Source organism: Siniperca chuatsi, linkage group LG5, assembly GCF_020085105.1.
Source record: "Siniperca chuatsi isolate FFG_IHB_CAS linkage group LG5, ASM2008510v1, whole genome shotgun sequence".
NCBI classification, from domain to species: Eukaryota; Metazoa; Chordata; class Actinopteri; order Centrarchiformes; family Sinipercidae; genus Siniperca; species Siniperca chuatsi.
The window spans coordinates 5,468,201-5,482,887 of NC_058046.1; the positions used below are offsets into that span (position 1 = coordinate 5,468,201).

General features: G+C 38.2%; 1 protein-coding gene across 1 annotated transcript in view; it reads left to right on the forward strand.

Annotated features, from left to right (window-relative positions):
• adamts3 (ADAM metallopeptidase with thrombospondin type 1 motif, 3) overlaps positions 1-14,687 on the forward strand; it is a 136,540-nt gene that overhangs the window by 63,351 nt on the left and 58,502 nt on the right. Inside the window, exons 6-7 of the mRNA XM_044195949.1 lie at positions 5,084-5,167; positions 6,791-6,947. Of these exons, the coding sequence (XP_044051884.1) occupies positions 5,084-5,167; positions 6,791-6,947 (241 nt within the window). The remainder of the gene's footprint in view (positions 1-5,083; positions 5,168-6,790; positions 6,948-14,687) is intronic.

The following is a 14,687-nucleotide window of genomic DNA, read 5'->3' on the forward strand; positions in this document are numbered from 1 at the left end:
ACCAGCCGCAACATTAGTGATGTTTAATATATATTATTCTGAAATGGGCCATTCTGCATAATGAGTACTTTTACTTTTGGTACTTTAAGTATATTTTGATGCTAATACTTCAGTACTTTTACTTAAGTACATTTTTTTAATACTGGACTTTTACTTGTAACAGAGTATGTGTACACTGTAATATTGCTACTTTTACTTAAGTAAAAGATCTGAGTACTTCTTCCACCACTGCACATTACTGAGCTTCACTAATGAGTCCTCTTAATGGGACATAAAGTCATGCGTGACTTTTATGGACCTCTGTTGGTGACATTTAGGTACTGCAACAACATTCACATTTAAATATATACTGAGTTGCCAGTTTATAAGGCATACCTTTGCAATTTAATTCAACCCAAAACAACAGCTACGTTTCAGAAAAGTGTCTTGTTCACTATAATGGAGTCCAGTACAACACCATGTCTCACTACAGGCTCAAGTATCACTATAGAGTTCAATCAACACCCCTTTTATGACACAGTGTCACCATTAACTAAACATTACAAGCGTCAATTTATTGCACAGTTGTTGTATTGGATTGCATTATCATCATGTAGAAAATGCAGGAGAAAGTGTTGCATGCTTGCTACTGTAGACCTGGGTCCCACCTAAAAATAATACTTATCACAGCAGGAAAACAAAACACTGAGGTGGTGGTCACTGCTAGAAAAGCCTATGCAATATGCCCTTTTCCATGCAGTATGTAGACAAAAATATAAGGACACCTGAACATTTTACCCATATGGAATTTTTCAAAATCTCATTCAAAAACCATGGACATTAATCTGCTGCTATACCCGCCTCCACTCCTCTGGTTTCAGGCTTTCCACCAGATGGTTGCAGGGATTTGCTCACATTCAGCCAGAGCATGAGTGAGGTCCAACACTGATGTTGGGAGATATGGTCTGGCTCGCAGTCAGCATTCCAGCTCATGCCAAAGGTGTTTGATGGGGTTGAGGTCAGGCCTCTGTGCAGGCCGTTAAGTTCTTCGACACCAAACTGAGAAAACCATTTCTTTATGGACGTGGCCTTGTGCATTGTCCTGTTGAAACAGGAACGAGCCACAAACTGTTGCCACAGGTGGAGGCACACTATTGTCTAAAATATTATTGAATGCTGTAGACTTAAGATTTCCTTTGGGTGGAAGTATGGGCAAACCACCAAAACATGAAAAATAGCCCCAGACCAAAAATACACAAAAGCAAGTGGACAGGGGTGTCCATATACTTTTCACATATACAGGTTAATAGGCTATTATCGTATTCCTTCAGTGTAACATGCTTTAGAGGAAGACTGTGATCCATTATCTGAACGTAATTGAATTTAGTGGGGGAAAAAAAAGTTTAAAAAAAAGTTGTCTTTGGCTAAAAGTCTTAAAGCGGAACTCCACCGATTTTACACAACAAAGCTTGCATGAAGTCTGAAAAATTGCCTCAAGTGAAATCACTTAAAAAGCAGTGAGGCTAGTGGCTACATTGGGAAATGTAGTCAGAGTTGTATTGTGGGTAATGTAGGCGATGCGTTTTGACAAGGAAGAAGAATTCATACATTTTTTTAGCTGTTGCTTTGATCAGTTTTGCTATTTTCAGGGTTTAACTGTCTGTTTCTCAAAGAAAATCTGTTTCTGTCCTATAACTTTGGGATTGGTGGTCTATTAACTAATCAGTACTGACAGCCTTCATACAGTATGGCATGACACACATGCAGACTCTCTTTATGTTTCTCTGTCTGCAACTACTTTTGTCTATGTGACGCCTGTGCATCTCATGGGCATAAAAGACAGCAGGACAAACAAACATTGATGCTGCCACCTGAGCTGTGATGAAACACTGAAATGTAATTGAAAAATGTAAACTGAGTTTTATATCATTAGTTGCCATATGATACGCCACGGATGGCACTATGTAAGGGAAATCCTGCTCTGTATGCACTGTTGCATTAATGTCTTACTAACACATTAATCAGCTCAGATGAACCAGAATTTAATGCATCAATATAGATGGCCCTAGAAAGAAACCTTTCTAGATTTAATACAAAAGTAAGTTTTGAGATGGACATGTCAGCTGAGGAAGCAGTCAAGTTAGTGGTATTGATCGGTGACCGCATCAATCGCCCGCTTACCTCTGAAGAGATGTATTCTGGTCATTTTGAGCTATGGACCAGTGAACGTGAGCTGGACAAATAAAATGTGAGACTGAACACATTAAGTGAGATGAAGGGAGTCCTACTGTAAATGGAGGGCTGCGGAGGAAGCTGTTTATAAGTTGCTGTGATGTCTAGTACATAGCTATGACCAACCTTTGAAAGCGAGCAGATCAGTGTGTGGGAGAAAGATAACATATGATGTTAGGAGAGGCTCACGATGCAGCTACTGCATGAGAAGCAAGTTCCGAATAAGCAATGTTTATCTTTTTTTTTCCTCTTCTGAATAAAGCACCCATCTGCGGCGCTGGTAATGTTCAGCCAGATTGTTGCTTCATACAGTCCAAAGCGGTGAGCAATGGAATCTGCTGGACCTCAAGAAATACCGCAGTTTGGAGTTTGGTGCCCTGCTCCTCCGGCGCCGTGGCACCCTAAAAAGTCGATAAGGCGAAAACAATGCTCTGAGGACAATTTAGTATGGGATTATATGCTGCTGGAATATTTTTTTTTACCCTGTGTGGAGAACACTGACATATTGTGCAATGAGGCGGATAAGCTCAATTAGAAATCACTGGCCCAAAGATAATGAGAACCACTGTGACGCTGCCTGTCACTTCAGTCCAAATGCTCCTGTTTGCTAATGAGGTCTTCTCATATACAGTGTCAGAGAGCTGGACAAGATGTTGATTTGTTCACTGATTCGATTGGTACTGACTGAACGGTCAGTCAGTTAGTGGCAAAACAACAGTGCTAAAGATGGAGTGATGGGCGACCACACACATCACACTGAGCCTTTTAAAGGTCAGCTGTCAATAAAATGCATGTTGCTCTTGTTTTCGGTTGTCAAGTGATACAGGCATGACATCTCTGAAAAATATTTAATATAATATAAAGAATTATAGGATCAAAAATCTAAATCAAAACTCCCTTGCATTCCTGGCTTGTTTTTATATATCCAGTAATTCTCTTGCATCTGTCAATAAGTCAAAACTCCAAACAAGGGTGAAGCGCTGGTCATCTGATGCTTTATTAAACAGTTTGCATTTTGGGAAATAAGCGTATTCGCTTTCTTGTAGTAAGTATGGAGTTGCAGCTGGGAGGCGATTAGCCTAGCTTAGCATAATGCTGTGTTCAAAATTCCCAAGTATGTCTACCAGTATCTAATACACAAGTTTCAAAATGTAAAACTAATGTCAAAATGATTCTCGCTAATAATAAACAGAATTATCATAATAGTTAAATTCCCAGACCTATGAAATAATACAGTACACAATAACAAGCTTAACTTAATGGAGTTTTGCGTTACTTAAGGCAGAGCACTGAACTTGCACTTACTTCAGCTGTTTCATTCATGCTTCGCCATCACTACCTCATTCATCAGCTTGGCTACCAGCTGACTAGTAACATCCAATCAAATTCATGCAGGTGTACATGGTGGCCTTGTTAAGGGGGGATTTGTTCTCCCAGCAGAATCCTCATTGCTAGTAAGATTATAATATATTATATAATATAATACAATATCATTTCTATTATTGTTGTTGTCTGTTAATTTCTCTATTATTATATTACATTTGGATATTGTCTGGCATGAATTTCTTACCAAGGTTAAGTGTCTCAAAGATATATAAAAAATACATGCAAACAAATGCATCTTCAGCTAGATAAGTGCATGCATGTGGACTAACAGCAAATCCATCAGTGTATATATTATGTCCCAGATAACTGCAGATAAAGTGAGCAAATCTGACCCCTGAAGGGGAAATTTGATCCCTGTGGCTGATTAAAAAAACACACACAAAACATGTCTGTGGAAGATAACAGTGTTGAGAAAATGAGGTGTAAAACAGTGTGATGAGTGCTAAAAACGGGGGCCACAGTTGGAGCTTGTGTGCTTGAAAAGGAGCTCACTTGACTTTTTCCCTCAGGTTTTAGCCTGTGGAAAACGTTAGTAAGGCTACCTGTAGAGAGTCCATCATCATCTCTCACCCAGTTCTCTTTACATTACTTCCGAGGCTGCAGGGAGCTATAATGACCTGAAAACTAAACATGCTTCTTTCTTGCTCTTTCTGTTCCTCTATGCATCTGTTTTATTCTCTGCAGTCTTTTATCATTTTAAAGGCAGAAATTATCTGTGAGGCTGTCCCACTCTCACATAAGAACATTTTACCCATCTCAAGGAGCTTTACAATCTGTTTAGCATATGACCCTCTGTCCTTAGACCCTTAATTTGGAAAAGGAAAAACTCCCCCCAAAAAAATGGGAGAAACCTCAGGAAGAGGAACAGAGGAGGGATCCCTCTCCCAGGACAGACACACATGCAATAATGTCTTGTGTACAGAATAGACCAACATAGTAAATAATTACAGAATGGACAATCAGGATGCTAAAATTACAGATATGTTGTAAACATATATGATACCTACAGTATGTTTACATATGTCACAAACAACCCTAGTTTTCATAAATCCAGACATGGCTATGCATCTGCACGCACACACACACACACACACACACACACACACACACACACACACACACACACACACAAACACACACATATGCATATCCAACCAAAAGCTCCTTTTTCCTGAAAACGTATGTGTGCACAAACTGCAGGCACTATTATTTAGATGCTGATTTTGTCTTCTTTTTTTAATTTTCTGGTATGGCCACCATGTCTTGCGAGGAACATGGTGATAGGACACTCCTCTGTGATTACAGTCATTCATGGAGTGGTTTGTAATGAGTAGTTTGTTTCTCTCGCTCTCTCCCTTTGATGAGTGGAAAGTAGAAGCCCAGAATTAACAAGACAGGGGATGTAGCATCAATGACGCAGATGCCTTAAAAGAAATGCTATTTCTGTGAGCAATTGAAAATCCTCTGTCTCTTCCATGCTTCTCAGGTGAACGAGATTTACCATGACGAGTCACTGGGAGTCCACATCAACGTGGTCCTGGTGAGGATGATCATGCTGGGGTATGCCAAGGTGAGTTTCACAGTTAATTTCTGTTGATTTGCCTTGTTTTTGAAATGCAGAAAAACTATTATTAGAAAATGGTAGAAGCTCAGTCAGAAAAGCATTTCCCCCCCAGAGTGCAACATGATGGGTGTGTGGGAGAAGACTACTGTAGCTAAGAGACAGAAAAATGTTCCACACCTCTCCATGGACTGAGTTTGATGACATCACAAAGAAACTGAAGTCTCAGTGCCAAAACACTCTTCATAACAGGGCTGCAACTAGTGATTATTTTCATTATCAATTAATCTATGAATCATTTAAACCAGCAAATGTTTAAAAAACAAATTGAAAAATTGGCCTCACAATTTCCCAGAGCCAAAGGTCTTCTGCCCTCACTATGCATGTATGTGCACAGCTGCAGTATGGAGCCACTAAACACCCTTCAAATGAAGGTAAAAGACAGAAATTGGCCCTTACAATCTTTCAGTTGAAGCAATTGTGAAAGTGCAGTTTTGCAAACATAACAAATTCAATAATAGTGGTTACAAATTTAACAAAAAAGATGCAGTATAATAAAAAACAAGTTAGACAAGGGAAGCCTATAATAACAGTGAATTTGTACAGTAACAAGAAAACTGAATGGAAAATGGAAATGACAGGAAGAAGCAAAGTATGTCCAGTGAAAGAACAATATATAGTAGTTCCCATAGGAACAACATAAGTACAAGACAGCAACTAATAAACATATACAGAGTCCACAAGAGTAAACGTAATAAGAGGAAAATACATAACATCAGTTAGCTCAACACTTAATATATATTAATATGTGTTGGAAATTGATTTAAAAAGATTCACAGTAGCTACACATTTTGTGAAGTTATCCTCAACAATTGCTGTCATTTCATGTATTTTGCCGTTTGATATTATATGAATATTTTCCTGCTTTGCAGTCTTGAGCCCAGATAACCGTTACCTTAACCCATCATCACTTTCTGTAACAGCAAACAAATAGAAAAAGAAAGGCACAAACATTTCTGCCTCAGTTGGATAAAAGTGCAAAAATGTCATCCCAGGAGAACACAAACAGAACCAAGACTTCTATAGAGCAATACATTGTCTATTTGCAATGCAAAATTCATTTTTAATCTGTTTTATATGCAAAATCACAATAAAACCAATTTACAACACACAGCATTCAGTCCACACAAGTCATAATTTTGTTAGCATTAATGCCTTTTGTTTTCATGCTGATATTTCAATTAGAAATGTGTATGCATGCTAGCGATACGTCCATAGCCATTAATGATGGAGCAGAGATGCTAAATAGGGAAGAAAATGTAGGCAGATTGCAGGGGTCAACCTCTCTCGCTTCCTTTCATACACACTGTAAAAACACATGCATCCATGCTCCCATTCCATCCAGAAAATCTGTAATCTGTGATGACATATCAGTGATACATGTTTGCCCAGCCTTTTTTTTAGATTTTAGAGAGGAAATTCTGTTTGCTATACACGTATTATCACCCCAGAGGTCCCATGTTTAATCAGTGAATACTGCTCATACCTGCCAGGATTAACAATCTATGTAATTTTTGGCTGCTGACAGAATACTAATGTTAAGCATTTCTCTCTCTCGCTCTTGCCTGTCAGTCCATCAGCCTCATTGAAAGAGGCAACCCATCACGGAGCCTGGAGAATGTGTGCCGCTGGGCGTTTGTGCAACAGAAAGGCGATCCTGATCATGCCGAACACCACGACCACGCAATTTTCCTCACTCGCCAAGGTTTCGGCCCCACTGGGATGCAGGGTAAGGCCCTGGAGGGCACACTGGCGTGGTTCAAATGAGAATGTGTGGTTGCCTGCAGCATTTTGACCTGCCCTGTGTGGTTGATCTGAATACAGTTACAAGAAGTTATCCATCATAATACACAGCAGTAAAAGCATCCTATCTGCAACATTTGCAATTTGTTAATCAGGACTGATTCTTTTGTTTAATCTTGAAGGGATTACACATCTTGTCTTGAGGTTAAAAGTTGAACTATTAAGCTATTTTAATGTTGCAAGTTTCATTCGTGAATTCTGTCCAGATTCTCTCTGATTGCATTTTAAATGCAATTATAACAAGTCTTTTTGCCCCAGTTGCTTGAGTTAAAAACACATGGCTTTTGTCTGACTCAGAAAAACAAGCCTTGAAAAAGCACTGAAGCAATCAAAAAGCCCCTTTATCACCACTATCAAACACAAATAGCACAACCGATCATCCAAGGGTAACACCCCAAAGCCCTCTTGTGCTTCATATTTGGCACATTTTCTTAATTTCTATTCCTGTGAATGCAGACCTTGAAAGGCGTCTCAAGGCATTTTACACACGTCTGCCAGATACTGACTGCTCGCCGCGCTTCTTATTTCCTCCACATCAGCCAAACTGATGCCAAACAATGAGAGCAACTAACTGTCTAGGCCCATTCAACTTGCCTTTTTTATTTGCCCCTTTGAACATTGAGCATTTATTCTTCACTTGAAAGTGAACATTGTGTGCTTTGGCTTTGGCTAATCTGCTAATTCTTTTTGTGGAGACAAAAGGGAAGGAACTTATAAAGTGTAGTATATAGGCATGTACCAGACATGTTTTACATTACCTGACAAGAACCCTAAAGCACAAAATATCATGGGCAGTGACGGAGTTGTATCTAAAATGAGCGCCAGAAGAGGTAAATTACTGCAGACAGTGTAAATGAGATTGTTGTGATTTGCTGAAGTTACATGGATTGGAATCCTATTTCTTTTGACACAGCTAGTTTTGCAGTGGTAAAACGGTACAATTGGACGATAATGGAGTCTCGTATTGTGTAGTGGTGTGGTCGTCCTGATGTGGGTGTGTTATAAATATTCTACTAACAGTGTTCAGCTTTTTAGGAAGTCAACTTGCAAATTAATCTTTTCTGCTTCATTTGTAAAAAGAAAAAAAAAATTAATAAAATACAACTCTGGACAGAAGGACGCCCGGACTGAGTTGAAAATATAAACTGCAATAAAAGCCAAGAGGACTGAAAACATACCAGAAAAAATATCATAAACTCCTTGTGGAGTAGATGTGTTATAATATGATGTGATACAATCAGGAGGTATGATATAAACAAGATTACAGAGTCTACAGCCATGCTCTGTGAGACTGTACATGAGCTAATTGCTAACATCAGAACTGCCTTCTTGATGTTCAGCAGCCAATCAACAGGACAAATGACCACCATGTGACCGTGACAGTTCTACAGAGCAGGAACTGCCACTGCCACTCACAGATCAGCTGTTGTGTTGTCATGATTTTAGCTGCAGGTTTAACTGTGTTAGAAAACGTTTTGCCTTTACACACATGGACAGAGTGGGCCATCTCATTTGACCTTGTAGACATGGAGTAATAGCTCTTTATTAGGCTTTGTCAATGGTAAAGTGGTAACATTAATACAATTGTATACATTTATACCAAGGTAGCTATCCCTTTAATAGCGCTGGTTGTGGGCAATCAGTAAGAAGCACGTATTTATGGCAATATTGGATTGACAGGATTTTTGCATCATTGTGATGAAGTACCTTTTTTTAGGAAGGCTATTTAATTCACTGGATCAATCAACAAAAAACAGACATTCATATGTGGTTATTTATATATCTATGAACAGTTTATCCTTTTTAATTCAGTTTTTATTGCGATATAAAATAAAATACACTGTGATAAAAGATTTTATCCATATCGCCCACCCCTACTCTTTATGTTGATGACCTAATCTGATACTGATTATAGTCTGGCCTTTGTAAACCACAATCCAAAACTTGCATCCCTTCTTTGACCAACAGTTTGCGTGATATCAGATATGGCGTAGTTAGTGGTTAGTTAGGTTCATAGTTAGTGAGGTCACCCCAAGTTGAGGGCTTTGGTTTGATCCCATGAGCAACACACTGAACCATTTCAGGGACACAAGCTGAGGCAGATTGCGTAATTAATAATCAGTGCTTGCCTGCACACTGTAAGTGGACAAAACCTTTTATCTTTTTCATCTTCACTTCACTATCGCCTTGTATATAAAGTACTGTGTTAAGAAAAATAGTAAAAGGATCCCTGAGGTATTTGCATTCCCCACTAGGCCTGGCACACATAGAAAAAGGTCAGTTTGTGTTCGTATTTTAAATGTGCAGCAAGCGATGCATCTATTTCACAGCTGAAGCATCAGTGACAGCTAGAAGATCAGCTCGTGACTCCTGCACTTTATAAAAGCCAGGAGACGCTGTACTGTAGTGGTCTGTTCCCTGTGGGAATGCTCTGTAACTGAACTCCAGTTCAAAGCTGCATCAAAACATTTTACCCACAGGATTAAAACTGTTCAACCAATGTCTTCTTGCCTGCAGTCACTCACAGTACAGAGGGGTTGTTTTTTGATGCCAACTCTTGCAATTTCTATCTGTCTAGTGCTTCACAGTTCTTCATAGTAACTAGAATAAACAAAAAGAGCAAGCAAGCATTATTTCATTGTGAAAATTCACAACAGTTTTTTCATGGGACCAAGTCCTTACTTTGCTTGTTGTAAATTCTCATTTGAGTCATGGAGATTTTGTCAAAAGCAATGTGATATGCTATATTTTATTTAGGCCCAAGGTGTGCAATATTAAATACATTTAAAAAAGAAATTATCATATGAATAAATACAGCATCTTTTATGGCAAATTGCCTTTTCTTTTAATTTCTCACATTTTAATTGAGATGTGTAGTAATTCAGAGGTCTGGAACCAGGCTCTAAAGTCTTCCTGGTGTGTTAAAAGTATTAGTTATTCTAGTTCATCATATAACATTCTGTGCATGTTTGTACAGCAGCCTTTTTTGAAGAACAAGAGGCAGAAAGCTGGTTTTGTACTTTTATTATACTGTCTGACACTGTTTCAACCTATCATTGATTTTCAGAATATAGAATTTACATCTCTTACTGAAGTCTTCTGTCTTTTATTTCTGTGCAAAACCCAAATCTTTTGAAGCTCCTTATCATTTTTTTCCAGTATAAGACACAGGAGAGAGTGTGCTATCATCCTCCATCCACCACACACAGCTAGCCAACACTTATTTCTCAAAAGTGGAGAGAAAAATAATTTGTTGAATTGAGTTGTTCTGTATATGGCACGCTTACTGCCAGGCCATTTGTATTGTAGACTTATGAATGAATACAAGGTGATGTTTAATGATATATGCTCTAGCTACAGGGTTTCATCAGTTTCAAGCTGAAATCTATTGGGAGAAATAAACCAATAGCTGCTCACGTTGTATATCAGTCAAATATGACAATTCCCACACCGAGCAGCCTCAGTTTTCTTTGATGGCATTAAGGACATCAGGGCATGAATGGCTTCATGGCTGCTTGTAGGACTCCATTAGTCAAAGGCAGAATTAATTCAATGCTGTCCGGGGGAAACATCTTACAATCACTTCTCTGCAGTCTTCTTTTGAGCCATTGTTAGATTTTGAAAAGCACAGAGCCACACTGTAAGCATGATATTATTAAGCTTCTCTGTTTGAGTGTGCCATGTTTTGAAATGGAATCATTTTCAAAGGCTGAAATAAACAAAGCAATTGACCAGATTTTACCCCACAGACAGTGAACAGACAATAAGGGCTTGATAGAAAATGTTGATGGTAAAGATGGAAATGCCTTCCCTAAATAGCAAATCTAATCCATCAAACACCACACAAACAAACAAAACCTTTTCCCGCTGCATTACATTGGATCCTTTTACAAGGTTGTGATCCTGCATTCCCTCCAGTAAATCTACTTACATACTTAAGCAACATAATTAACGTCAGATATCCTTCACTCCTTTCTTATCACACAATGGAGACATTCCTCTCCAAAAAAACCTCCAGCAATATAGGTCTTTTGTCCATCCTAAAACAACCTGTTCTTACAACTCAATTATACGTTAACAATATGGCTTGCAGATCAGAAAACGCTCATTCTTGTTTTGTCATCAGGACTTGTTGGCTGTTGAGACTTAAACTTTGAGAGGCAGAGCAGATGTTCTGACCATTTCCAGCTGATGTCTTAGTATGAGCTACTGTAGAGTGGATTAAGTGCTTTAAAGTGAGACATCTAATTCTGTAACGTGGGAAATAGTCTGTCTATTTAAATGGACTACCAAATCTGCTTAAAAATAAGGCAGGTCATTCTGTCAAGTGGAGAAAAGCTTTCAAAAACCTGAGAAATTAGCTTCCTTTTTTAAGCACATTTATATGTATAATACTTTTCGAAGTAGTAGTAGTAGTTTAGTTTCGAAGTGCTGAGAGACATTTCAGATGCAATTTTCTGCACAGACAACTGTATGGCAGGCAGTTTGAGCACTTCCATGGCTTGAATGGGCACGAAACTCCCCTCTCTGAATCATCAGTGCCTTTGGTCATACAAGCAAATGATGTGCGCCATTCTTCGAACCCACACTGTCTTTGGTGAAAGTGCTTTTAAAGTTTTTTCACCCTCATCTTGATGTGAGCTACAGAGTCACCTTAACCTAGATTATTTTATAAGCATAGAAGAATATAAAAACGGGATTTAGGACTATTTGACCACTGAATGCACATGTCCTGTTACTGAACACTGCTAATTCATTGTTTGATGTAATATGCTGTTTAAGTTTGTTGTTTGTTCTTTTATGTGAAACTTTTTATGCTGCTGTCTTGGCCAGGACTCCCTTGTAAACGAGATTTCAGTAAAATAAAGCTTTGAAAGAAAAGATGAGCAACTGGGCTCTTTGATTAAAAAGTCAAAAAACTGTCAAACAGGAATTTCTGTAACCAGTGGCTCCTCTCCCACTTGATATCTATTTCCTATACATAATAGAAAGACCTACTTTTTAAATAACTCAATGATACAATGACAGAATTGGCTCCATTTAAAGCCAATTAATGTCAAAGCTGTGCAAAAAAAACATGTTGTCACTAAGCAGCCTACTGTATTGCTAATGTTAGCCAGGTAAGCTAGCTAACTACTCTTTGCTGTTGGGGCAAAATGATCAATTCATCGCATTACGTTGACCAACATTCTACAAACATCATCATTCGAAACATACTTTCATTGTGTTTTGTATTGCTAGCTGTTTGTCAGTTTGTTCAGAAATGTAATACGGTACATGAAACTTGTGAGGAATGCTAATGTTAGCTTTTACTGCTAGCTGGATTCTTGTCTGTAAATATTTAGTAATGTTTGGTAGAAATACAAACATTTGTTAATGTTCAGCGTCAGGTTTATCTGTGAAGCCAGCGGTAAGCTTAAAATTTAGTCACAGAATTTGCTTGGTTGAGTACACATGTTTGCTAATGTTGGTCACTACTGGTTTTACTGATAAAATCTATGCTTTATCTCTTTTAATTGGCTTTTATATGCATTTCTCTTATCTAAGATCATATTGTTTTCTTGTATATATATCTGGCAACACACATCTACAAAAAGAAGGAAGAAATGTATTTTTCTAACACAGGGTTAGGCTTGTTATTCATAACAACCAGAAATAAAGTCAGTTTTTTATAACTTTTTTCCTCTGATAAACATAGATATAAGGTAAGAATAAATGGTCTCCCAGGAGAGTTACACTCTTTTTACAAAACAAAGAGACTAATCAATGTCTACCAATTACACTGAGGCAAAACACACGTAGGCCTACCATTCATTCACACATATCTTATAGACTTTTCTCCAGGCGATAATGGCTCCTCAGATGAGCTTCTTTCTGTACTGAAACCTTTCAGAGTAGACTGTATTCTGAACAAGGTGTCTCTGTACTGAAGTGGTGTATTGGGGTTGTGTGGTCTGGGGGGTCCAGATGTGGTCATTGTTCCAGGAACATCCTGGTTCCTGGATTTTAGATGTTTATCAGGGATTATCTGCCCTGATGCCCTGCCTCTGATTCACATGTTGTTTCCATGTGTGACAACACTATCATGGACTACATACTTCGCTCGGTCATTCTTCCGTAACGAATATAGATGCTTTCTTAATTATTGTATTATTAATGCATTAACACTTCTGAACAACACATGATATAGACCCTAGCTGCTATCCTTTCAGATGGTGCTTATGCATATCTGCAAAGCAGTAAGGCACTGCAATAAAGTGTTGAAATTGACCTTTGAAGTTATAGACATATTGTCAATATTGCAACTTGAGTTCAAAACTGAAAGGGTTATGAAATGTAGTATAAACAGTTTAGTTTAGGTTATCAGTGATTAGGACCATGGCTTGAGGATGCTAATCACAGAAAATGAGCCCAGACTTATGTGCTACCCGAGGCCTTAAAATGATCCCAGGTTGCTCTCCACTGCAGCTTTTGGTGTGAGTGCATATTAACGTTGAACTAATCTGGATATTTATATATCATTCCATAATATTTTCTAGATTATGGCAGCTGGGCTGAAAGAGGGCACTGTTTAGAGATTCACCCAAACTGTAAATCCAAGAGGGAAAAAAATAGATTTTGAGAACTTTAACCCTCCCCCCTCTCCAATTCCCACAGTAAATACACCCTTGGGAAAGCATAAGTCAATTATGTTTGTTTGAGGTAGCCCTGAGAGTGTTTCCCCTGCTGGATGCCACAGAGCAGGGTTAATTAAGACATGTTTTTCTTTGCTTTTCCATTCAAGTTTCTTTCCTCTTTCATTCTTCATTTAATGTTAAGAGTTTTTGTTGTTTGTTTTTTATTTAATTTCAGCTACAGTTTTTGTATTTGTTGTAGAGATGCAATTGTTTTAAATATGAATGACTTCAAAATAGGTATTAGGTAACATTTATTCTGTTATTGTCTCCAAACAGACAGGCCAAAGTTAGCTTCAGTTGAACAAAATCAGCAGTTTCTTTTTTACAATAACACTCAGTTTTCATCTTTTCTATACTCATCATCTTTACTGCAGTATGATAATAGATGAAACTTTAAAATCCAAAGCAGAAACCATGGAGACAGGAGACATCTATTCAATCAAGCAGTTCACAAGAAGAATGAGAAATGATGAAAAGAGTGATTTGATCTGCAGCTTGGAGGTCTGCATGATCAACAATTTTATTTTAAAGTCAGTACAGGTCATTATTAGTGGCACTGTGCCAAATGTATATTAGCAGTGCAGCGGCAAAATCTATAATCCCTAATGTCTATCTTTGGCTGGTAGTCTGTGGTTCACTTCTTGTAAAATGTATCAACATTTGTGGTTTGGTGACAAGCAAGGTTAATGTCTATTCATTATGTTGCAGCTACAGTAGGTGTGTTACTTTCAGTAAAGTGACAGAGCAAGAACTAAACGAGGAAACACATGTTTGTTCTAATTTTGGCACAGTTAAGGTTCGTCAGTGCTTCCAGCTGTAGGTTCCATTCTGTCAGTTATCAATGTCAACAATGTGTCCGCATGCATATACAGTATAGCAGGAAATAGATGAACAGATGAATTTCAATCATCATTAATAATCATGAAGCTGACAAACATGGAAATGCTCCCTTCCTTCCATGACTGTCCCGGTTTGCCTCCCCCTCCTGC